The 20,833-nt window shown below is 46.2% G+C and overlaps 1 protein-coding gene across 4 annotated transcripts in view; it reads left to right on the forward strand.

The window, feature by feature from the left end:
- Positions 1 to 20,833, forward strand: part of NKTR (natural killer cell triggering receptor) — a 293,873-nt gene that overhangs the window by 31,337 nt on the left and 241,703 nt on the right. For 3 of the 4 annotated variants that reach the window (XM_033931783.1, XM_033931786.1, XM_033931785.1), the window contains one exon: positions 15,878 to 15,985. In XM_033931783.1, coding sequence (XP_033787674.1) covers positions 15,878 to 15,985 — 108 coding nt within the window. Of the gene's footprint in view, positions 1 to 15,877; positions 15,986 to 20,833 lie in introns of those variants that run through there. The other variant, XM_033931787.1, reaches the window with a different exon arrangement.

The raw sequence follows: 20,833 nt of genomic DNA on the forward strand, positions 1-20,833 counted from the left end.
ACCCACCAAGAAGAAGGAGAACACAGAACCTTTTCACCTATCCACCACTCAACGGTACTTGTCGTAAGAAACTCTACGACAACCTCCTGGGGACACAGGCAGCTAAAATAGACTCTGACATCTCAAAATTACTGACCAAAACAACAGACATAAAAGAGTTCCGCAAAGAAATAAAAACACTACTGTTCAAAAAATATCTCCCATCACTCTAACCACCACCCAATGAGTTCCCAACCAACGACTTCGGAAACACCCATCTATAATATCTCTTTGTCTGTGACCTAAAATGTACTGTAACTCTTCTACATTACACCCGATTTAAACGATCGAGTTGCCATGTATTACCTCTGCAAAATGCATTATCTTCTGTTATATGTAATAACTTCTGTTATATGTAATATCTTCTGTGAACTTGAAGTATCATAACTCTTTACTGTTACTGTAATATACTCCTATGGAACTGCCCAGATATCTTCCATAATGTAATCCGCCTAGAACCGCAAGGCACAGGCGGAATAGAAATCCCTAATGTAATGTAATGTAATGTAAGCCGGCTAAGAAGCCTCCCTCTTCCCTTGAGCGCCCTCCTACCACGGTTGCGACACCGGCCCTCCCGGCACCGCACCGGCCCCGCAAACGCTCCGCTCCGATCTCGGTGAGTGCCTCATCATCGGCCTCCTCATCGCCGGAACGTAGAGCGGCACCTATGGTACCGAAGAAGAAAAGAGCGGTACCGGTGCCTCCCCTGGACGACCGCATCGCGGCCATACTCCAAACACAGTTACAGGTGCAGCTGCAACAACAGCTCCAACAACTGTTGCCGGCGTTGCTGGTACCGCACCTTCCGGTACGGGACCGGTCCGAGCCCCACACTGTTCCATCGGTATCGACCCCCTCGGTACCGCTTAATACTTCCATGCCGGTGCTCTTGGCAGAAATTCCTACAGTACATACCCGTGATGCTGCCGCCCCTGTCCGGTCCCAGGAACGACATCGGTCTTCCTCACCCGGTACCACCTCGGTGCGCTCAGGCAAATCTCTCTCAAAGACCCGCCATGCCAAGCCCTCCACACCGATGTCCAAACGTACACACCCAGACGTTAGGGACCCAGACTTGTGGGGAGACTCCCCTCACGGTACTGAGGAGGATGCTTCATCAACTGATGAAGAACCCTCCATGACCGACACCGTCTCAAAACCAGAGCAATCCTCTTTCTCCAAATTTCTTAGGGAGATGTCAGCAGCTCTTTCCATTCCCTTGGAGTCTGACTCTAAAAAGTCTCAAGCTTTTCTCGATGCCCTAGACTTTGAACAACCTCCCAAAGAGTTTCTGAAGTTGCCGTCCACGACATCTTACGGGAAACTTTCTATAAAAACTGGGAAGCTCCCCTCACGGTTCCTGGATCCCCTCGTAAGTTAGACAGCTTGTACCGGGTTATTCCAATCCCAGGTTTTGACAAGTCTCAATTGCCCCACGAGTCCCTCCTGGTGGAATCCACCTTGAAAAAATCTCAGGGTTCCAGTGTATATGCCTCCACCTCTCCTGGCAGAGAGGGTAAAACCATGGATAAATTTGGTAAGCGCCTTTTCCAAAATGCCATGTTAGCCAATAGAGCCAACAACTACACCTTCCACTTCTCCTTCTACATGAAGCATCTGGTGCAACAGCTCTCCTCCTTACAGAAATATCTTCCTGAACATAAGGTCCCTCTTTTCCAACAGCATATTTTCAACCTCCTCCAACTTAGGAAATTCACGGTTCGCTCCATCTACGACTCATTTGAGCTGACCTCTCGCGCTTCTGCCATGGCGGTGGCTATGCGCCGTTTGGCATGGCTGAGAGTCTCTGACCTAGACATTAACCACCAGGACCGCCTGGCAAACGCACCTTGTCTGGGTGATGAACTCTTCGGAGAGTCCCTGGACTCCACAACCCAGAAACTCTCCGCACATGAGACCAGGTGGGACACTCTGATCAAACCTAAAAAGAAGACTCCACCTGCTCGCACCTACAGACAGCAGTCTTCCTACCAGCGCAGGTTCTCGGCCAGACCTCTCAACCCGCCTCAACAGCAGCCGCGCCGACCTCGGCAACAACATCAAACTCAGGCTCGCTCTCAGTCTCACCAACCTGCCAAGCCTCTCCCTCCGTCCAAACCATCTCAGCCCTTTTGACTTTTTCCTCCAGGGCATAGCCAGTCTCCCATCATTATTGCCTCTTCCTCAGCCTATCGGAGGTCGCCTCCAAATCTTCCTCAGCCGTTGGGAGGTCATCACATCAGACCAATGGGTCCTCAACATCATTCGCCACGGCTACTCTCTCAACTTCCAGACTCTTCCACCAGACAATCCTCCCGTAGAGTCTGCTTCTCACTCCTCCCAAACCCCCCTCCTCCTGAGGGAGGTCCAATCCCTCCTTCTTCTCAATGCCATCGAAGAGGTGCCTCCGGACCAAAGGGGTCAGGGATTCTACTCCCGCTACTTCCTGGTACCCAAGAAGACAGGAGACCTCCGTCCCATCCTCGATCTCAGGGACCTCAACAAGTGTCTGGTCAAGGAGAAGTTCAGAATGCTCTCCCTTGCCACGCTTTACCCTCTTCTCTCTCAACACGACTGGCTATGTTCCCTGGACCTCAAAGAGGCCTACACTCACATTCCAATCCATCTGCATTCACGTCGCTACCTCCGATTTCAGATATAGCACCGCCACTATCAGTACAAGGTGCTTTGGCCTCGCATCATCGCCCAGGGTGTTCACCAAGTGCCTTTATTGTGGTGGCGGCCTTTCTCAGGTCTCACAGCCTCCAGGTGTTCCCCTACTTGGACGATTGGTTGGTGAAAGCACCTACGTCTCCGCTTGTGCTACAAGCCACTCAACACACCATCTCGTTCCTCCATCTCCTGGGGTTCGAGTTCAACTACCCCAAGTCGCATCTGCTTCCCACACAGCGACTTCAGTTCATCGGAGCAGTTCTCGACACCACTCTGATGAGGGCGTTTCTCCCCCCCAACCGACACCGGACCCTGCTCCACCTCTGTCGTCAGGTGCTCCTTCATCAAACCATCCCAGCTCGACAGATGATGGTCCTCTTGGGCCACATGGCCTCGACGGTCCATGTACTTCCTCTCGCTCGACTCCACCTCAGGACACCTCAGTGGACTCTAGCCAACCAATGGTCACAGACCACGGATCCTCTTTCTCATCCCATCTCTGTGACATCGTCTCTTCAGCAATCTCTTCAATGGTGGTTGAACTACTCCAATCTTTCCAGGGGTCTACTCTTCCATCTACCCCCTCACTCCATGATCATAACCATGGATGCCTCCCCCTATGCGTGGGGAGCTCACCTGGGAGATCTACGCACCCAGGGACTCTGGACCCCTCAGGAGCGTCAACATCACATCAATTTCCTGGAACTCAGAGCCATGTTCTATGCTCTCAAGGCCTTCCAGCACCTTCTCTACCCTCAGGTTCTTCTCCTGTGCACAGACAATCAAGTCGCCATGTACTACATAAACAAGCAAGGCGGCACCGGATCTCCCCTCCTCTGTCAGGAGGCCATCCGAATATGGACCTGAGCCACGGCCCACAGTCTCTTCCTCAAGGCTGTATACATCCAGGGCGAACAGAACTCCCTGGCCGACAATCTCAGCCGCATCCTTCAACCTCACGAGTGGACTCTGGACCCTCCAACACTCCACTCCATCTTTGCTCGCTGGGGCACTCCGCAGGTGGACCTCTTTGCAGCTCCTCACAACCATCAGCTGCCCCAGTTCTGTTCCAGACTCTTCTCTCCTCATCGTCTGACCCCAGACGCATTCCTGCTCGACTGGACGGATCGGTTCCTCTATGCCTTTCCTCCTCTACCTCTGATGTTGCGGATGTTATCCAAACTCCGCAGGGACAGGGCCACCATGATTCTCATCGCTCCTCGGTGGCCTCGCCAACACTGGTTCTCCCTCCTGCTGCAGCTCAGCTCCAGGGAGCCCATTCCTCTTCCTGTGTTTCCTACTCTACTTACGCAGCAGCATCAGTCTCTACTACATCCCAATCTGTCTTCGCTCCACCTGACAGCTTGGTTTCTCTCGGGCTAACCTCTCCAGATAATCTGTCTCAGCCCGTCCGTCGCATTTTGGATGCCTCTAGGAAACCGGCCACCCTTCAATGTTACCATCAGAAGTGGACCAGGTTCTCCTCTTGGTATCTACTGCATCATCACGATCCCACCTCTTTGGCGGTGGAAACTATACTGGACTATTTGCTTTCCCTGTCCGACGCTGGCCTCAAGTCTACCTCAATCAGAGTCCACCTTAGTGCCATCACTGCGTTTCATGAGCCTATCCTCGGAAAACCTCTCATGGCTCATCTACTGGTTTCCCATTTATGAGAGGCCTCTTCAATGTCAAACCACCTCTGAAGCCTCCTCCTGTCGTCTGTGACCTGAATGTGGTTTTATCAGCCCTCATGAAACCTCCTTTTGAGCCTCTTGCCACAACTTCGCTGAAACTTCTAACATGGAAGGTGCTTTTCCTCATTGCCGTCACCTCTACCAGGAGAGTTAGTGAGATTCATGCACTGATCGCCGATCCACCGTTCACTATTTTTCACCATGACAAGGTGGTTCTGCGTACCCATTCTAAATTCCTTCCCAAAGTGGTCTCAGCTTTTCACCTCAACCAGTCCATTGTGTTGCCTGTCTTTTTCCCTAAACCCCATTCTCACCCTGGGGAACAGGCGTTGCACACGCTGGATTGTAAGCGTGCCCTTGCATACTACCTTGACCGTACCAGGGCTCACCGCTCGTCCCCTCAGCTCTTTCTGACCTTCGATCCTAACCGTCTAGGTCGTCCTGTCTCTAAACGGACGCTTTCCAACTGGCTTGCCGCCTGTATTGCGTTCTGTTATGCTCGGGCCGGTCTCTCACTGGAAGGTGCTGTCACGGCCCACAGGGTCAGAGCTATGGCTGCTTCTGTGGCTTTCCTCCGTTCCACGCCCATCGAGGAAATCTGCAAGGCTGCCACTTGGTCCTCAGTTCACACGTTCACTACTCACTACTGTCTGGATGCCTTCTCCAGACGGGATGGACACTTCGGCCAATCTGTGTTGCAAAATTTATTTTCCTAATGGCCAACCATCCCTCCTCCCTCTCTGTTAGCTTGGAGGTCACCCATGCGTTAAGAATATGCTGCCTGCTTGTCCTGGGATAAAGCACAGTTACTTACCGTAACAGGTGTTATCCAGGGACAGCAGGCAGATATTCTTACGTCCCACCCTCCTCCCCGGGTTGGCTTCTTAGCTGGCTTATCCTAACTGGGGACCACGCTCTCCTCCGTCGGGCGGGAAGGCACTCGCGCATGCGCGGTGCGGCCAACTAGAACTTTCTAGTTAAAAAGGTCCGTACCGGGGCTCCGTCGGTGACGTCACCCATGCGTTAAGAATATCTGCCTGCTGTCCCTGGATAACACCTGTTACGGTAAGTAACTGTGCTTTCTTGAGCATAACATATCAAAGCTCAATCTTTCCATTTCTTTCAATAATAATTGACATTTACGTGGTATATTAAGCCCCTTCACATTCAAACTTCCCAATCTTAATTTACTTCTATTTTTCTTTCACTTTATTTTCCTCCTCCTTCCAATCCTTATAGATCTTGAAATTTTCCTTCCCAGGTCCTCCTTGGTTCCCCTTCCCCTCCCCCCAAATTCCCCCTCCATCCACTCCTATCCCTCCTCCCTTCTACCCCCTTCTTCCTCCCCTCCTCCAAGACTTTGTGTAACTTTCACCCAACCTCAAAGTGCAACATCAAACTGCACTCCCCTTCCTCTCACACAGTCCATTCTCACTCTTTTTTCTCCTCCCCATACATCCCTATTATCATACATTTCCCACTATTTGTTTTATCTAGCTTTAAATGGCTTATTTATAACATAGTCGCTATTCTGCAGTCTGTCCTTCATGTAGAGGCCAAAATAGCCGTAGGCCCCTGCTCCTACTCCGTCCCCTGCTCCACTTGTTGCTTTCTCCTAGTTCTTAAAGTAGTCTGCCAGTGATATTTCTCCAGTTTTTTTGCCACCGATTTTCTTGAAGCCATTCCAGTCATTTCCATCAGGCCCTCTTTACACAAGTAATCCTCGGCCTCTGACACATTTGCAATTCTCTTATGAATGCCATTAATTGTTATCAAAAGACCAAATGGGAACAGCCATCTATAGGGCAAATTTTTGTGCTTCAGTACTGCGAGAACTGGACGAAATTCCCTCCTCTTCTGTAATGTAATAGCTGATAAATCTTGAAATATCACAATACTGTGGGTCTGCCAAGTTATAACACCCACTTCTCTGGCCTTGCATATCAACCGCTCTTTATTAACAAAATTGTGCAAACACGCAATTATATCTCGGGGGGTCTTTCAGTCAATCGAGGACCCATTGTTTTGTGTGCCCTATCTACTTTCACAGTGGCTGGGGAGTTGCTTCTCCATTATCAGAGGGTAACAAAAAGGCAAATATTTCTTGCACCACATGTACAGCGTCCTTAAAGTCGTCAGTGTTAGGGACCCCTTATATTCGAACATTTTGCCGCCGAGATTTATTCTCTAGAGATCTTCTATACGAGTCATACAGTCCTGCAGTTCCTTTTGGGTATCTCCCACCTGTTCACTTACTTTTTTCATCATAACTTCTTGTTCACCAACTCTCCGTTCCGTTTCTTCTACTCGTCCCAGCAAATCAGCCAGATCTTGCCTTATTTCTTTCACAGCATCCTTAATTTTATCCTTTACTCCAGCCAAGGCCCACTTTTGAAGTTCCTCCTTTATGGCCGAAACTGCTGTGTCTTTGCGCCTCAACCGAGATGAAACAGCTTGCTCTGAGTCCTCCTCTGACGCACTCTCTCCAGACTCATGGCACCCCATGGGTGGTTCCAGGTCCACGCCGAAGGCCGCTTTTCTTCTGCCCTCTGTCCTGAGAGCGGCTTTCCTTAGGTCTTTTTTTTTTTGCCAGCATTTAAACTCTCCTGGCTTTCCAAAACAATTATTGGGTGTATTTCTCCTCTTTTTTGCTCAGAGCTTCATATAGAAGGGAGTATAGAGCTACAAGAGGTTAGAGTTATGTTCTCAGCCCACCGTCAAGGTTGGTGACATCACCGGAAGTCTCTAATTATTTCCTTTAATGATGTCATAAACCCAATAAAATGGCCAGTCACTTGTAATTTGGGGAGATTCTTGGTTGGTATTTTACTATTTAGTAGAATGTCAAGAACTCCCAAGGCCTTGATGTTTAAACTTAAATCTTTGTGTCTGGTAGTTATTTCCTTGGCCTCCTCCAGAGAGGGAAGAAAGGGCTGAAGAGGTATTAAATCTGTTCACGTATTTATCCAGAGCAAACAGTGATACTTGTGAATATGGCTGTTTGGAAAAATGTCAATATAACACAATATTCTATTCTCCACTCAAGAAGTGCATAGTCTCAAGAAGTCTCTTTATCACTCAGGAAAAAAGGCCTCTGAATTGGAGCCTACACGCAGTCCTATCATAGACTGGGATAGTCAGCGTAGTCTTTTTGCTCTGTGCTCCAGTCATCGGCCAAAAAACCTGATTTATTTATTTAATGCTTTTTTATCTTTTTATTTAAAATTTAGTTTAGTTTGTTTTGGTTTTTTTTACTGCATCAGGATTTACAAAGACTAAGGGCCACTATGAAGTTACAGAGTAATAATTTTAAAACCAATAGGAGGAAATATTTTTTCACTCAGAGATTAGTTAAGCTCTGGAACGCGTTGCCAGAAGATGTGGTAAGAGAAGTTAATGTAGCTGGCTTTAAAAAAGGTTTAGACAAATTCCTGGAGGTAAAGTCCACGGTCTGCTGTTGAGACAGACATGGGACGGTAGCATGGAAAGCGCACCTGTTTACCTGTAACAGGTATTCTCCTTAGACAGTAGGGGAATGCAGCCACAGTTAAAGGTGAAGTCCTCCGATTGAGCCTAAGTGCTGGTGCTCTCCCCTAGATATGGTAAAGTTTTACCTTAGTGAGCATGTGCAGGATACATTGCCTCTGAAGGCCCTCCCCTTGGAACTTTAGTTTTGCCCTCTAGTTGAGGGAAAGGAGGGCGGCAAGTGTTGCTGCATTCCCCTGCTGTCTATGGAGAACATCTGTTACAGGTAAGCAACTGACCTTTCTCCGAAGACAAACAGGAGAGATGCTGGCACACTTGAAGGTGAGTCCCAAGCTTAAGTAAAAAGACGAGAGGTGGAGCCCTTTAGATTGCAAATAAATGTCTTAGAACAGATTGTCCAAATAGAGTATCATGAGCCGAGCTTTGGTCTAAGTCAGCGGTGTCCAACCTTTTGGCATCCTTAGGCCGCATTGGCCGAAGAATTTTTTTCTAGGGCTGCACAAACACTAACACTAGCTGATGAGCAAAAAAAAAAAAAAGGTTGAGCAGGTCCCAAATTTGCAATCACTAATATAGAAGATGTATGTATATAATAATAAACCTTCATTAAAGGGACTTTGTGGAGAGGAACCCAAAAAAGCAGTAATACTTACCCTCACTGAGTGATCCTCCGTGTACACTGCTGACAGTGGGAGCAGCCACAGGCTTCCACATCCCCATTCTGATGAGCAGGGATGCGCCCTCCTGGTTCTCCCATTCACTTCTATTACAGCTGAGGTGAGCCTCATCAGAGCATGGATGCTGAATCAGCTGTCAGCAGCGCACGTGAAGGATTGTTTAATTTGAGAGCAACTATACCTTTGTCTATAGTTGATTTCAAATTCCAATTTGGACTTCAGGAAAAGGAGACCAGAGTGGACATGTTTTGGGATCACTTTGAGTTTCCAAATTGCTACCAATTTTTAAATTTGTTTAATAAATATATTAAATCAAATTGTTTGCTGGATGAATTTCCTTCAAAGATTATGAAAGATGCAACACTCGACTTCAAAAGGGACTTATTTAATTGGTTATATGCTGCTCTTACCAGGGGGGTCATTTTATGAGGAAATGGGACATATTCTGATTACACCTATCCCTAAAGACCAGAAGGTATCAATTGCCCTGAAATCTAATTACAGGCCTATAGCGAGCATTCCCTTATTTACCAAACTCTTGGAAAGATTATTTAACTTAGAATTAGTGAATTATCTAGATAAATTTAATATCCTCAATAAACATCAGTCAGGATTTAGAAAAGGTTTTAGCACAGACTGTTTTAGCCTCAATTTTTAATCACCTTTATGGTCTTTTTAGTAAAAATACTAGTGCCTTAATTTTGCAATTAGATTTTAGCAGCACTTTTGATTTGGTTGACCCTGAAATAATATTACTTTGCTTAGATGCAATGGGACTTAGACAATATGTTTCTAGGCATTTAAACTAGAAGGTGGGGGTGATGTATGTATGAAGGACAATTACAAAGACCACCCCCGGCAAAAGAAAAGATGTGATGTTAGTAAAGATTACAACGTAAACAATATCAGCAACTCAATTCTTAGCGTTGCAACGGAAATTGAAACAAAACAAATATCTTTACGAAAAAGGAGATTACTGCTGAAAAATAGCTGGAAAGCGATGACCACAAATACTCGCAGTCTAAGCAACAAAGTTCATGATCTGCAAGCCCTGATGTTAGAGGCAGATCTGGATATTGTCGCTATCACAGAGACGTGGTTCAGTGAATCCCATGGATGGGATATAATCTTTTTAGGAAGGACAGAGATGGTCAAAAAGGTGGAGGAGTAGCTCTCTGTGTAAAGATCGATATCCAAGCAACTGAAATGCAAGGGATCCGGGGAGAGGAAGAAGCGATATGGATCGCTCTGAAAAGTGAAGATGGAACTTTATCTACGTGGGAGTAGTCTACAGACCTCCGACTCAATCACAACAAATTGATAAGGATCTGATTGTGGATATCCAAAAGTTTGGAAGAAAAGAGGAGGTGCTGCTGTTGGGAGATTTCAACCTGCCGGATGCGGACTGGAATGTTCCATCTGCGGAATCGGAAAGAAGTAGGGAGATTGTGGATGCCTTTTAAGAGATTTTGCTCAGAGAAATGGTGACGGAACCCACGAGGGAAAAAGCAATGTTGGATCTGGTCCTCACAAATGGAGAGAGTATCTCTAATATTCAAGTGGGTGCTCACCTGGGAAGTAGCGATCATCAAACGGTTTGGTTTGATATAATGGCTAAAGTGCAGAGCGGCCGCACAATACTTAAAATCCTAGATTTCAAATGTATGGACTTTAATGGAAATTGGAGAGTACCTGAAGAAAGAGCTGATAAGATGGGAGGACATAAGAGAAGTGGAAAGACAGTGGTTTAAGCTGAAAGGCGTGATAAAAATGGCTACGGACTTTATGTGAAGAAAATAAATAAAAACAAGAGAAAAAGGAAACCGATATGGTTCTCCAAACTAGTGACGGAGAAAATAAAGGCGAAAGAGTTGGCATTCGTGAAATATAAAAAACCCCAAGAAGAGTGCAGAAAGGACTACAGGGTGAAACTGAAAGAAGCCAAGAGAGAGATACGTCTGGCAAAAGCGCAGACGGAAGAACAAATGGCTAAAAATGTAAAAATGGGAGACAAAATTTTTTTCAGATATATTAGTGAAAGAAGGAAGATGAAAAATGGAATTGCTAAACTAAAAGATGCTGGGAACCAATATGTGGAGAGTGACGAGGAAAAAGCAAATGTGCTAAACAAATACTTTTGTTCTGTGTTCACAGAAGAAAATCCTGGAGAAGGACCGAGATTGTCTGGCAAAGTTACACGAGAAAATGGAGTAGATTCTGTGCCGTTCACAGAAGAGAGTGTTTATATAAGCAACTTGAAAAACTGAAGGTGGACAAAGCGATAGGACCAGATGGGATCCATTCCAGGATACTGAGGGAGCTCAGAGAGGTTCTGGCGGGTCCTATTAAAGACTTGTTCAACAAATCTCTGGAGACTGGGATGGTTCCCGGGGATTGAAGGAGAGTGGATGTGGTCCCTATTCACAAAAGTGGTCACAGGAATGAAGTGTCCGTGCTCTTCAACCTCTCCCTTAGTACAGGCAGCGTTCCGTTGGACTGGAGGACGGCTAACGTCATTCCACTCCACAAGAAAGGCTCCAAGATGGAGACAGCAAACTACAGACCAGTGAGTCTAACATCGATAGTGAGCAAACTAATGGAAACTCTAATCAAACACCAATTAGATAAGATCCTGGATGAGGAGAATCTACGGGATCCCCGACAACATGGATTTACTAAGGGGAGATCCTGCCAATCCAACCTGATCAGCTTCTTTGACTGGGTGACGGGGAAGCTGGATATTGGGGAGTCCCTGGACATCGTGTACCTGGACTTTAGCAAAGCATTCGATAGCGTACCACACCGCAGGTTACTGAGCAAGATGAGTTCTATAGGATTAGGTAACACATTGACGAAATGGGTTGGGAGCTGGCTTGGAGGTAGGCTCCAAAGGGTGGTGGTGAACGGCACCCCCTCCGAAATGACGGAGGTGATTAGTGGAGTACCACAGGGCTCAGTCTTGGGCCCAATCCTATTCAACATCTTTATAAGAGACTTGGCAGAAGGGCTTCGAGGTAAAATAACATTATTCGCCGATGACGCCAAAATGAGTAATGTAGTGGGCAAATGCACAACAGACGAAGATTCAGTGCCCGACAACATGATGCACGACCTATTCCTACTGGAGCGATGGTCTAGGACATGGCAATTCAACTTCAATGCCAAAAAATGCAAAGTTATGCACCTGGGCAGCCAGAATCCATGCAAGTCTTATACCCTTAATGGCGAGATCCTAGCAAAAACGGTAGCAGAACGAGACTTGGGGGTAATCGTCAGTGAGGACATGAAGTCTGCCAATCAAGTGGAGCAGGCTTCGTCCAAGGCAAGACAAATCATGGGCTGCATACGAAGGGGTTTCGTCAGTTGTAAGGCAGAAGTCATTATGCCATTGTATAGATCCATGGTGAGGCCCCACCTGGAATACTGTGTGCAATTCTGGAGGTCGCATTATCGCAAGGATGTGCTGAGACTGGAGTCGGTGCAAAGAATGGCCACCCGGATGGTCTCGGGACTCAAGGATCTACCATACGAAAAACGGCTTGACAAATTGCAGCTATACTCGCTCGAGGAGCGCAGAGAGAGGGGAGACATGATCAAGACGTACAAGTATCTTACGGGCCGCATTGAGGCGGAGGAAGATATCTTCTTTTTCAAGGGTCCCACGACAACAAGAGGGCATCCGTTGAAAATCAGGGGTGGGAAACTACGAGGTGACACCAGGAAATTCTTTTTCACTGAAAGAGTGGTTGATCGCTGGAATAGTCTTCCACTACAGGTGATTGAGGCCAGCAGCGTGCCTGATTTTAAGGCAAAATGGGATCGGCACATGGGATCTATTCACAGGGCAAAGGTAGGGGAGGGACATTAAGGTGGGCAGACTAGATGGGCCGTGGGCCCTTATCTGCCGTTTATTTCTATGTTTCTAAGTGGGAAACTACAGGCCGGTGAGCCTCACTTCGGTTGTTGGAAAAATAATGGAAGTGTTGCTGAAGGAAAGGATAGTGTACTTTTTTGAATCTAATGGGTTACAGGATCCAAGGCAACATGGCTTTACTAAAAGTAAATCGTGCCAAACGAACCTGATTGAATTTTTTGATTGGGTGACTGGAGAGCTGGATTGAGGACATATGCTAGATGTAATTTACTTAGATTCCAGCAAAGCCTTTGATACGGTTCCTCATAGGAGGCTGTTGAACAAACTTGAAGGGCTGAAGTTAAGACCCAAAGTGGTGAACTGGGTTAGAAATTAGCTGTCGGACAGACGCCAGAGGGTGGTGGTTAATGGAAGTCACTCAGTGGAAGGAAAGGTGAGTAGTGGAGTCCCTCAGGGTTCGGTGTTGGGGCCGATCCTGTTCAATATGTTTGTGAGTGACATTGCTGAAGGGTTAGAAGGAAAAGTGTGCCTTTTTGCAGATGATACCAAGATTTGTAACAGAGTAGACATCGAAGAGGAAGTGGAAAATATGAAAAAGGATCTGCAAAAGTTAGAGGAATGGTCTAATGCCTGGCAACTAAAATTCAATGAATAGAAATGCAGAGTAATGCATTTGGGGATTAATAATTGGAAGGAACCGTATATGCTGGGAGGTGAGAAGCTGATATGTACGGATGGGGAGAGGGACCTTGGGTTGATAGTGTCCGAAGATCTAAAGGTGAAAAAACAGTGTGATAAGGTGGTGGCTGCTACGAGAAGGATGCTGGGCTGTATAAAGAGAGATGTAGCCAGTAGAAGGAAGGTGTTGATGCCCATGTACAGGTCATTGGTGAGGCCCCACTTGGCGTATTGTGTTCAGTTTTGGAGACCGTATCTGGCGAACAACATTAAGGTCCAAAGATGGGAATGGAAATCTGAGCGCCTCCCTTAAAAACCAAGTGATGTCTGGGTGAGACGACAGCAACTGCGTGCCTCTCCGAGTACTAAAGCATGAGAGGCTGGCTACCTGTACCTTGAGAGACTAAACCGCTAGGCCCTTTTCATGTCCGGATTGCAGGAATGCTGGAATCACAGGAATTGGAACCCTCTCAGGCTCCATAAGATCCTTGACGTACCAGAACTGGAAAGCCTTCTAGGTCTTCGCATAAGCATCAAATTACGTCAGCTTCTTTGCCCTAAGAGTTGCAACGACAACCCCTGAGTAACCTTTATGAGTTAGGGCCATGCACTGAACAGCCATACCTTAAGACCAAAGTGCTCTGGATTCTCCATAAGAACTGGATCCTGACTGAGGAGGCCGGTATGAACTGGCAGCCTGAGAGATCCACCTCTTCGCAAGACTACCAGATCCTCAAACTAAGGCCAACGGGGCCAGACCAGGATCACCAGCCCCTTGTGGCTCACTATCCAGCCCACCATGGCCCATGGCTGAACGAGAACATCCAGTTCTGTGTTTCCCGCTCGACTCTTCAACTGTAGAAGTGATCTGCTTTCACATTCTTGGCTGTGGCCATGAGATCATTTCCAGTCTTCTCCAGCACTGTATAATGAAGATGAACACCCTCTGGGACAGAGACCACTCCCTCAGATCCAGAATCTGCCTGCTGAGAAAATCAGTCTGGATGTTTGTTTGCTTGTTTATTTATTCAGTTTTTTAGCCCGTCCTCCCAAAGGAGCCCAGAATGGGTTACAAAGTACATCCATAATAATCGAGACAGGACAGAGATGACATAATTTACATAAATTACAATAAAACATATGCACTAAGTGGCACCTGGTGAGATTAGGTGGCGTAGGTACGTTGACTGAGTGGCATTTCTGGGTGAATGACTTTAAGGCACTGGGTTTGTAAAGAGAAAGGTTTTCACGTCCTTCCTGAAGTTCCAGAGTCCATCTAGTGATGGTGTGCCAAAGTCTGGGTATGAAATGTGAGTAGGAGCGTTTGCGGGCTGTTTCAGTTTTGAGGGAGCGACCAGGAGGTATGGTCAGTCATTTTTCTCCTTGGGACCTCAGTGGTCGCTTTGGGAAGTAGATTTGTAGTTTAGTTTTCATGTAGTATGGAATCGTTTCATGGAAGGTTTTAAAAACGAGGACCAGGGCTTTGAAGGTGCAGCGTTTTTGAATGGGCAGCCAGTGCATGGAAGCTAATGCAGGGGTAACATGGTCGCGGATGCCTAGGTTTTTCAGAAGGCGGATTACAGCGTTTTGCACCCTTTGGAGGTGGAAGAGAGTTCCCAGCTCCTATCACATGGGCAGCCGAGAGGGCTTGTAAATGAACTTCCGCCCACTGGAACAACATTTATGGAGTTTGGTGTTTCTCTGCTGACGATACCTCCTTCCTTTCTACCGAAGGTGGTTTCTACCTTCCATGTTAATCAGGAGATTTATGTACCCACCTTTCATTCTATGGGTTTGGCGAAACAAGACAGAGTTTTGCAGAGGCTAGATGTGCATAGAGTCCTTCATTACCTGGAGAGGATTAATGATTCATGGCTATCAAATCCACTTTTTGTGCTGACCAGCCAATCATGATGAGGCAAGCCAGCTTTCAAGGCTTCGATTACCAGATGGATATGCATGGCAATTTCTTCTTCCTACATTGCCTGCAGTAAACAGCCCCATATCTTAATCGCAGTACATTTGACTAGAAGTGTGACTGCTTCCCCGGACTGTTTTCGCCTGGTGAAATTTGTAGAGCAGCTACGTGATCTACTAATACACCTGAACGAGGTTCTACAGAGTGGATGTGGTGGCTCTACAGGATGCTGCTTTTGGGTCCTCTGTGCTGTGGGCAAGCTCATCTATCCCTCCCTAGATGTCTGCTACTGCTTTGATACGTCATCTCCTATTGGATGCACTTAGCAGGTTGGTTCCTAGCTACCCATGTACTTGTTCATTGTTGATTATTAATTGTTAATCGTTGTTCTTTTCTCATAAGTTACAGAGCAGAACAGGGAAGTTCCCCGTGCCCTTTCTTGTTTCAGTGGAGTTAAATTGCTTTACTGAAGAGGGAACTGTTCTCCACTTCAGAAGGGGAGGAGTTTAGAGTTTTGAATGACATCCTTCTGCAGATTCTCGACTAATGGGAAGGAATAGCTATGGCACAGAATCCTGTGTCTTATAACAAAGAAGATTAGTAAGGTAAGAACCTAATCTTCCATACTACATCAGTGATTTATTGTATGCAAATATTGCATTCAACTATGTGGTTATTCAGTAATAGAAACTTTTGAGGGGCTACCTTCATTTTTGAGCATTGGATTGATCAGCAATGTTACTGTGTTATGCAAGTCTACCAAGAATATTTGTTAACCGACTTTCACTTTAACTAATTAATAATTTTTATGTATTTTTATTTAACATTTTTGCAGGTGAAAAAGGAATTGGAAAAACAACTGGCAAGAAATTATGTTACAAGGGCTCCACTTTCCATCGTGTTGTAAAAAACTTTATGATGCAGGGTGGGGACTTCAGTGAAGGTAAAGTAGAAGGATATCTTCATATAGCCAACACTTTTTTTTTAAGCTGTTTCCATAGATATAAAGGGTGGGAAATTTTGTAAAGTAGTGCATGTTTGTTTATTCTAAGATTCCTGATCCATATTTTACACAAGCTTTCATTTCTAGGTAAAGTGGGGTTGTATTTTTAATTATTCAGCCTACCGAAAATACCATGAACTTATGTTTGTACAGTCTCTCGAGGAATGCAGAGAGAGAGGAGACTTGATAGAGACGTTCAAATATGTTACTGGCCGTATGGAGATGGATGAAGACATCTTTTTCCTTACAGGACCTACGACGACAAGAGGGCATCCGCTAAAAATCAGGGGTGGGAGATTTCATGGGGACATTAGGAAGTATTTCTTCACCGAAAGAGTGGTTGATCATTGAAATAATCTTCCACCTCAGGTAGTAAAGGCCAGCAACGTGCTCGATTTTAAGAATAAATGGAATAAACATGTGGAGTCGCTTCGAGGAAGTGCTTAGGGAGGTGGGTTATTTGAGTGGGCAGACTTGTTGGGTCGTTGGCCCTTTTCTGCCGTCATGTTCTATGTTTCTATGTCTTTTATAACTACCAAGGAGGAAAGAAACCTTGATGTGATATCTGATGTCAAGATAGGAAACCATGCAACAAAGCAGTGGCTAGAGCCGAGTACCCTTATTAGAAAATAAGATGTGTTGCACATGTTAATGAGACTCGGTCTAGAATACTGTGTGGTGGTGTATTCTGGAAGGATTATCTATGGGTGGATATAGATATAATTGAGACAATAAAGAGCACACCTACCTAAATGATGTGTGGTATGCATAAGAAACATTATAGAATGGGACTTAGAATTTGTTAAATAAATACATCCTAGACAAGCAGTGAAAGGAGAAAATTATGGTAGGTGCATTCAGATATCTGAATTGAATCAGTAATGTCCATAAAGCACCATCAATTCAAGGGAATGATATACGATTATTCTAGAATATGAGGTCATATGTTCTTCTGGTGACAATCGCTTTGAAAGGATATAAACTGGATGGAGATTTTGTTCAGATGGCACTTATCAAAATGGGCATTGGTGGTTCACCATAAAGTATATGGAGACAGACTTAAAGATCTAAATATATATACCTGGAAGGAAAGCTGGGATAAGAGACATACTAAATTTCTCTGAGGACCAGCAGGACAGACTATTTATTTTTATATTTGTGGGTGATATCATCCAATGGAGATGCTCCTCCAAAATTCACTTGTAGAAACGTTTGGCAGCGCCACTGCATCACACACCTTTCCACTAGAGGTCTGCACAGGAAAGGAGATCGCGAGAATCCTGTGGGGATCCTCCTAGGTCAACAGCCCTCCCAGGCCGACAGGACTCCCATGGGGACCCCTCCAAGACCGACGGGACTCCCACGGGGATGGAACCGAGGTTCCCATTCTGAGGCTTACCTGTTGATCCAGTTGAAATTTTCAAAATAAGAACGGTCCAGGTCCGGCATGTGCCTACGTGCTGAGCTCACTGCATTGCTGCTGATTGGTCGGGCGGTGTCGCGTGGAAGGAAGGATGTAAGACTTTGAAAAGGTTCCTCATAGGAGGCTCTTGAACAAACTTGGGCTGAAGTTAGGACTCAAAGTGGTGAACTGGGTTAGAAACTGGCTGTCGGACAGGCGCCAAGGGTGGTGGTTAATGGAAGTCGCTCGAAGGAAGGAAAGGTGAGTAGTAGAGTCCCTCAGGGTTCGGTGCTGGGGCCAATCCTGTTCAATATGTTTGTGAGTGACATTGCTGAAGGGTTAGAAGGAAAAGTTTGCCTTTTTGCGGATGATATCAAGATTTGTAACAGAGTAGACACCTAAGAGGGAGTGGAAAATATGAAAAAGGGTCTGAAAAAGTTAGAAGAATGGTCTAATGTCTGGCAACTAAAATTCAATGCAAAGAAATGCAGAGTAATGCATTTGGGGATTAATAATTGGAAGGAACTGTATATGCTGGGAGGTGAGTAGCTGAAATGCACGGACGGGGAGAGGGACCTTGGGGTTGATAGTGTCCGAAGATCTAAAGGTGAAAAAACAGTGTGATAAGGCAGTGGCTGCTGCCAGAAGAATGCTGGGCCCTATAAAGAGAGGCGTAGTCAGTAGAAGGAAGAAGGTGTTGATGCTCCTGTACAGGTCGTTGGTGAGGCTCCACTTGGAGTATTATGTTCAGTTTTGAAGACCGTATCTGGCGAAGGACGTAAGAAGACTTGAAGCGGTCCAGAGGAGGGTGACAAAAACGATAGGAGGCTTGCGCCAGAAGTTGTATGAGGAGAGACTAGAAGCCCTGAATATGTATACCCTAGAGCAGGGGTAGGGAACTCCGGATCTCAAGAGCCGTATTCCAGTCGGGTTTTTAGGATTTCCCCAATGAATATGCATGAGATCTATTTGCATGCACTGCTTTCAATGCATATTCATTGTGGAAATCCTGAAAACCCAACTGGAATACGGCTCTCGAGAACCAGAGTTCCCTACCCCTGCCCTAGAGGAAAGGAGGGACAGGGGAGATATGATTCACTTAGCAGGGAAAAGTGGGCAGTTATTAGGCTAACTGTCTCCTTTATGTTATTATTATTTAATTGACGGCAATGACTGGTTGATCCATTCAGTAATGCTATGTATGAATCTGTGGAGTACTTCCTTATTTGTGATTTTTGCTACTTGTAAGGGAATGAGATTCATACCACATTTTTGTGGTTACAATCAAAGCAGTTAGTACTTATTTGTATCTGGGACAGTGGAAAGTTAAGTGACTTTCCCTGAGTCACAAGGAGATGTAGTGGGAGTCAAACCTAGTTCCCCTGGATCTCAGGCCTCTGCACTATTAGGCTTCTTTTTCACCTGTCTGACACTATTTGGTCATATTGTTGAAGCTCTTAAAGAAGTTGACTAAGAAGCTTGCAAAAGCTTTTTTTTTTTTGCCTTTGTCATCTGTTGTCATTTGATTTTTGTGCACCCTTTTGGCAAGGTTGCATCATTTGAATATGTTAAAAGGTAACCATTCTATTTTGTGAAATAATAATTGCACCAACAAAATGATAGACCATTCAATAAAGAATGTGGGGGTACCAAGGAAAATGCTTTTTCTTATCGCTTGCTCTCTGTATTGTTAGGTGCTTTCTATTTAGTCACTCTTATTACTAGTCCTTCTACTCACTCCATATCTCAAGAGGGAAAGTCCTGTTTCAGATTACCTCTGTATCTTGTTCTCGAGCATGTGGAATAAGTCCACTAACAGAACACACATAGCCTTGTGTTGGATTATAAACTGATGCTCTCATTCTTCACAGTACATTGGTACAGCTGTCCTTGCATCCCTTCACATTATCCTTCCCCCAAAAACTAAATGTTCCTTTAAGGAGGGTGGTGCAGGTTTTTGTACCAAGTGCAGCCTAGTATGTTGTTGGGGGGGGGGGGGGGAGGTGACTGTGTATGCAGGCAGTCCCTGAGTTACAGACAGTCTGCTGCTTTTTATGGGACAAGTAAGTTTTATGGGGGACAGGTGGGGACGGAGGGGATTTCATGCAGGGATGGAGAGGATTCTGTTGGGGACGGGTGGGATTCTGGTGGGGACGGGTGAGATTCTGGTGGGGATGGGTGAGTTTTCTGTCCCAGCGCAACTCTCTACTTTCCATCCATCATCGTCTTGGTCCTGTGCAGAAGATTTTGTTTTTCTGCTGAGCAGAGTGGACATGTTTTTCAGTTCTCCCCTTAGCTTGTGCTTAGCATGTTTCTTGAGAGAGTTTACCAATTCTTTTTCCTTGCTGTGGCTCTCCTTGGTTCTACATGAGAAAAACAACAAACATCCTTTTCCTCTTAGTTTCTCTTAGGTCCTGATTCTATATAGAACTCCTACATTATCCCAGGACAAGCAGGCAGGTATTCTCACTAGTGGGTGACATCATCCGACGGAGCCCCGATGCGGACGTCTCACAAGCATACTTGCTTGTAGAAACTTTAGAAGTTTCGAGTCGCCCGCACCGCGCATGCGCGAGTGCCTTCCCGCCCGATGCACCGGGCGTGTCTCCTCAGTTCTTACTTTTCCGCGGAGCTGAGAAGTCCGTCTTCGACTCTCTGCATGAAGTATCTTCACTTGTGCCTTCTAAGTCCGCGGTTTTGGGTTCTTTTTACTCATAATCGTTGGTTTTCGTGTTTTGTTTTAAAAAAAAAAAATAAATAAATTTTTTTTCCATCCATTCGACCGGGCAGGCCACGTGGCCGCGGCCCTGATCTAGCGGCGGAGCTTTTTCAGCCTATGTCCCGGCCTATCACCGGTTTTAAAAAGTGTGTCAAGTGCCAGCGTGCGATTTCGCTGACGGACCCTCATCGACGCTGTATTCAGTGTCTCGGGCCTCAACACCTTCCGAAATCGTGCCGGCCTTGCTCCACGCTTACAGCACGTGCGTTCAAGCATTGTTGCTTCTTGTGAGAGTCGCTATTCAGCATGGGGGCTTCGACGGAGTTGTCCTCATCGAAGAGCGCCACACCTTCGACTTCCGCCTCTACTCTTCTGTCTTCTACCTCTGCGGCCTCAAGTCTCTTCAAGCCTGCTTCGTTTGTGCCGGCTCTGACTCCGACGCCTGCTGCGGTACCTTCCTTTGTCTCTTCAGGTCAGGTAGCACAGCAGCCCATTCCCCCCGTGGTGCTAAAGGTGCCCAAGACTTCTAAGTCCAAGCACCTGGGCACCAGGGAGCGCGAAGCCCGTGCAGGAGGTCCCATTGCGGATGCAGATCCCTCCTTGCTGGCTTCGTTCCAGACCTTGCTGGAGAAGCAATTCATCAAGCTCTTTACCACTATGGGGCCGA

Source organism: Geotrypetes seraphini, chromosome 2 (genome assembly GCF_902459505.1).
Source record: "Geotrypetes seraphini chromosome 2, aGeoSer1.1, whole genome shotgun sequence".
Lineage (NCBI taxonomy): Eukaryota > Metazoa > Chordata > Amphibia > Gymnophiona > Dermophiidae > Geotrypetes > Geotrypetes seraphini.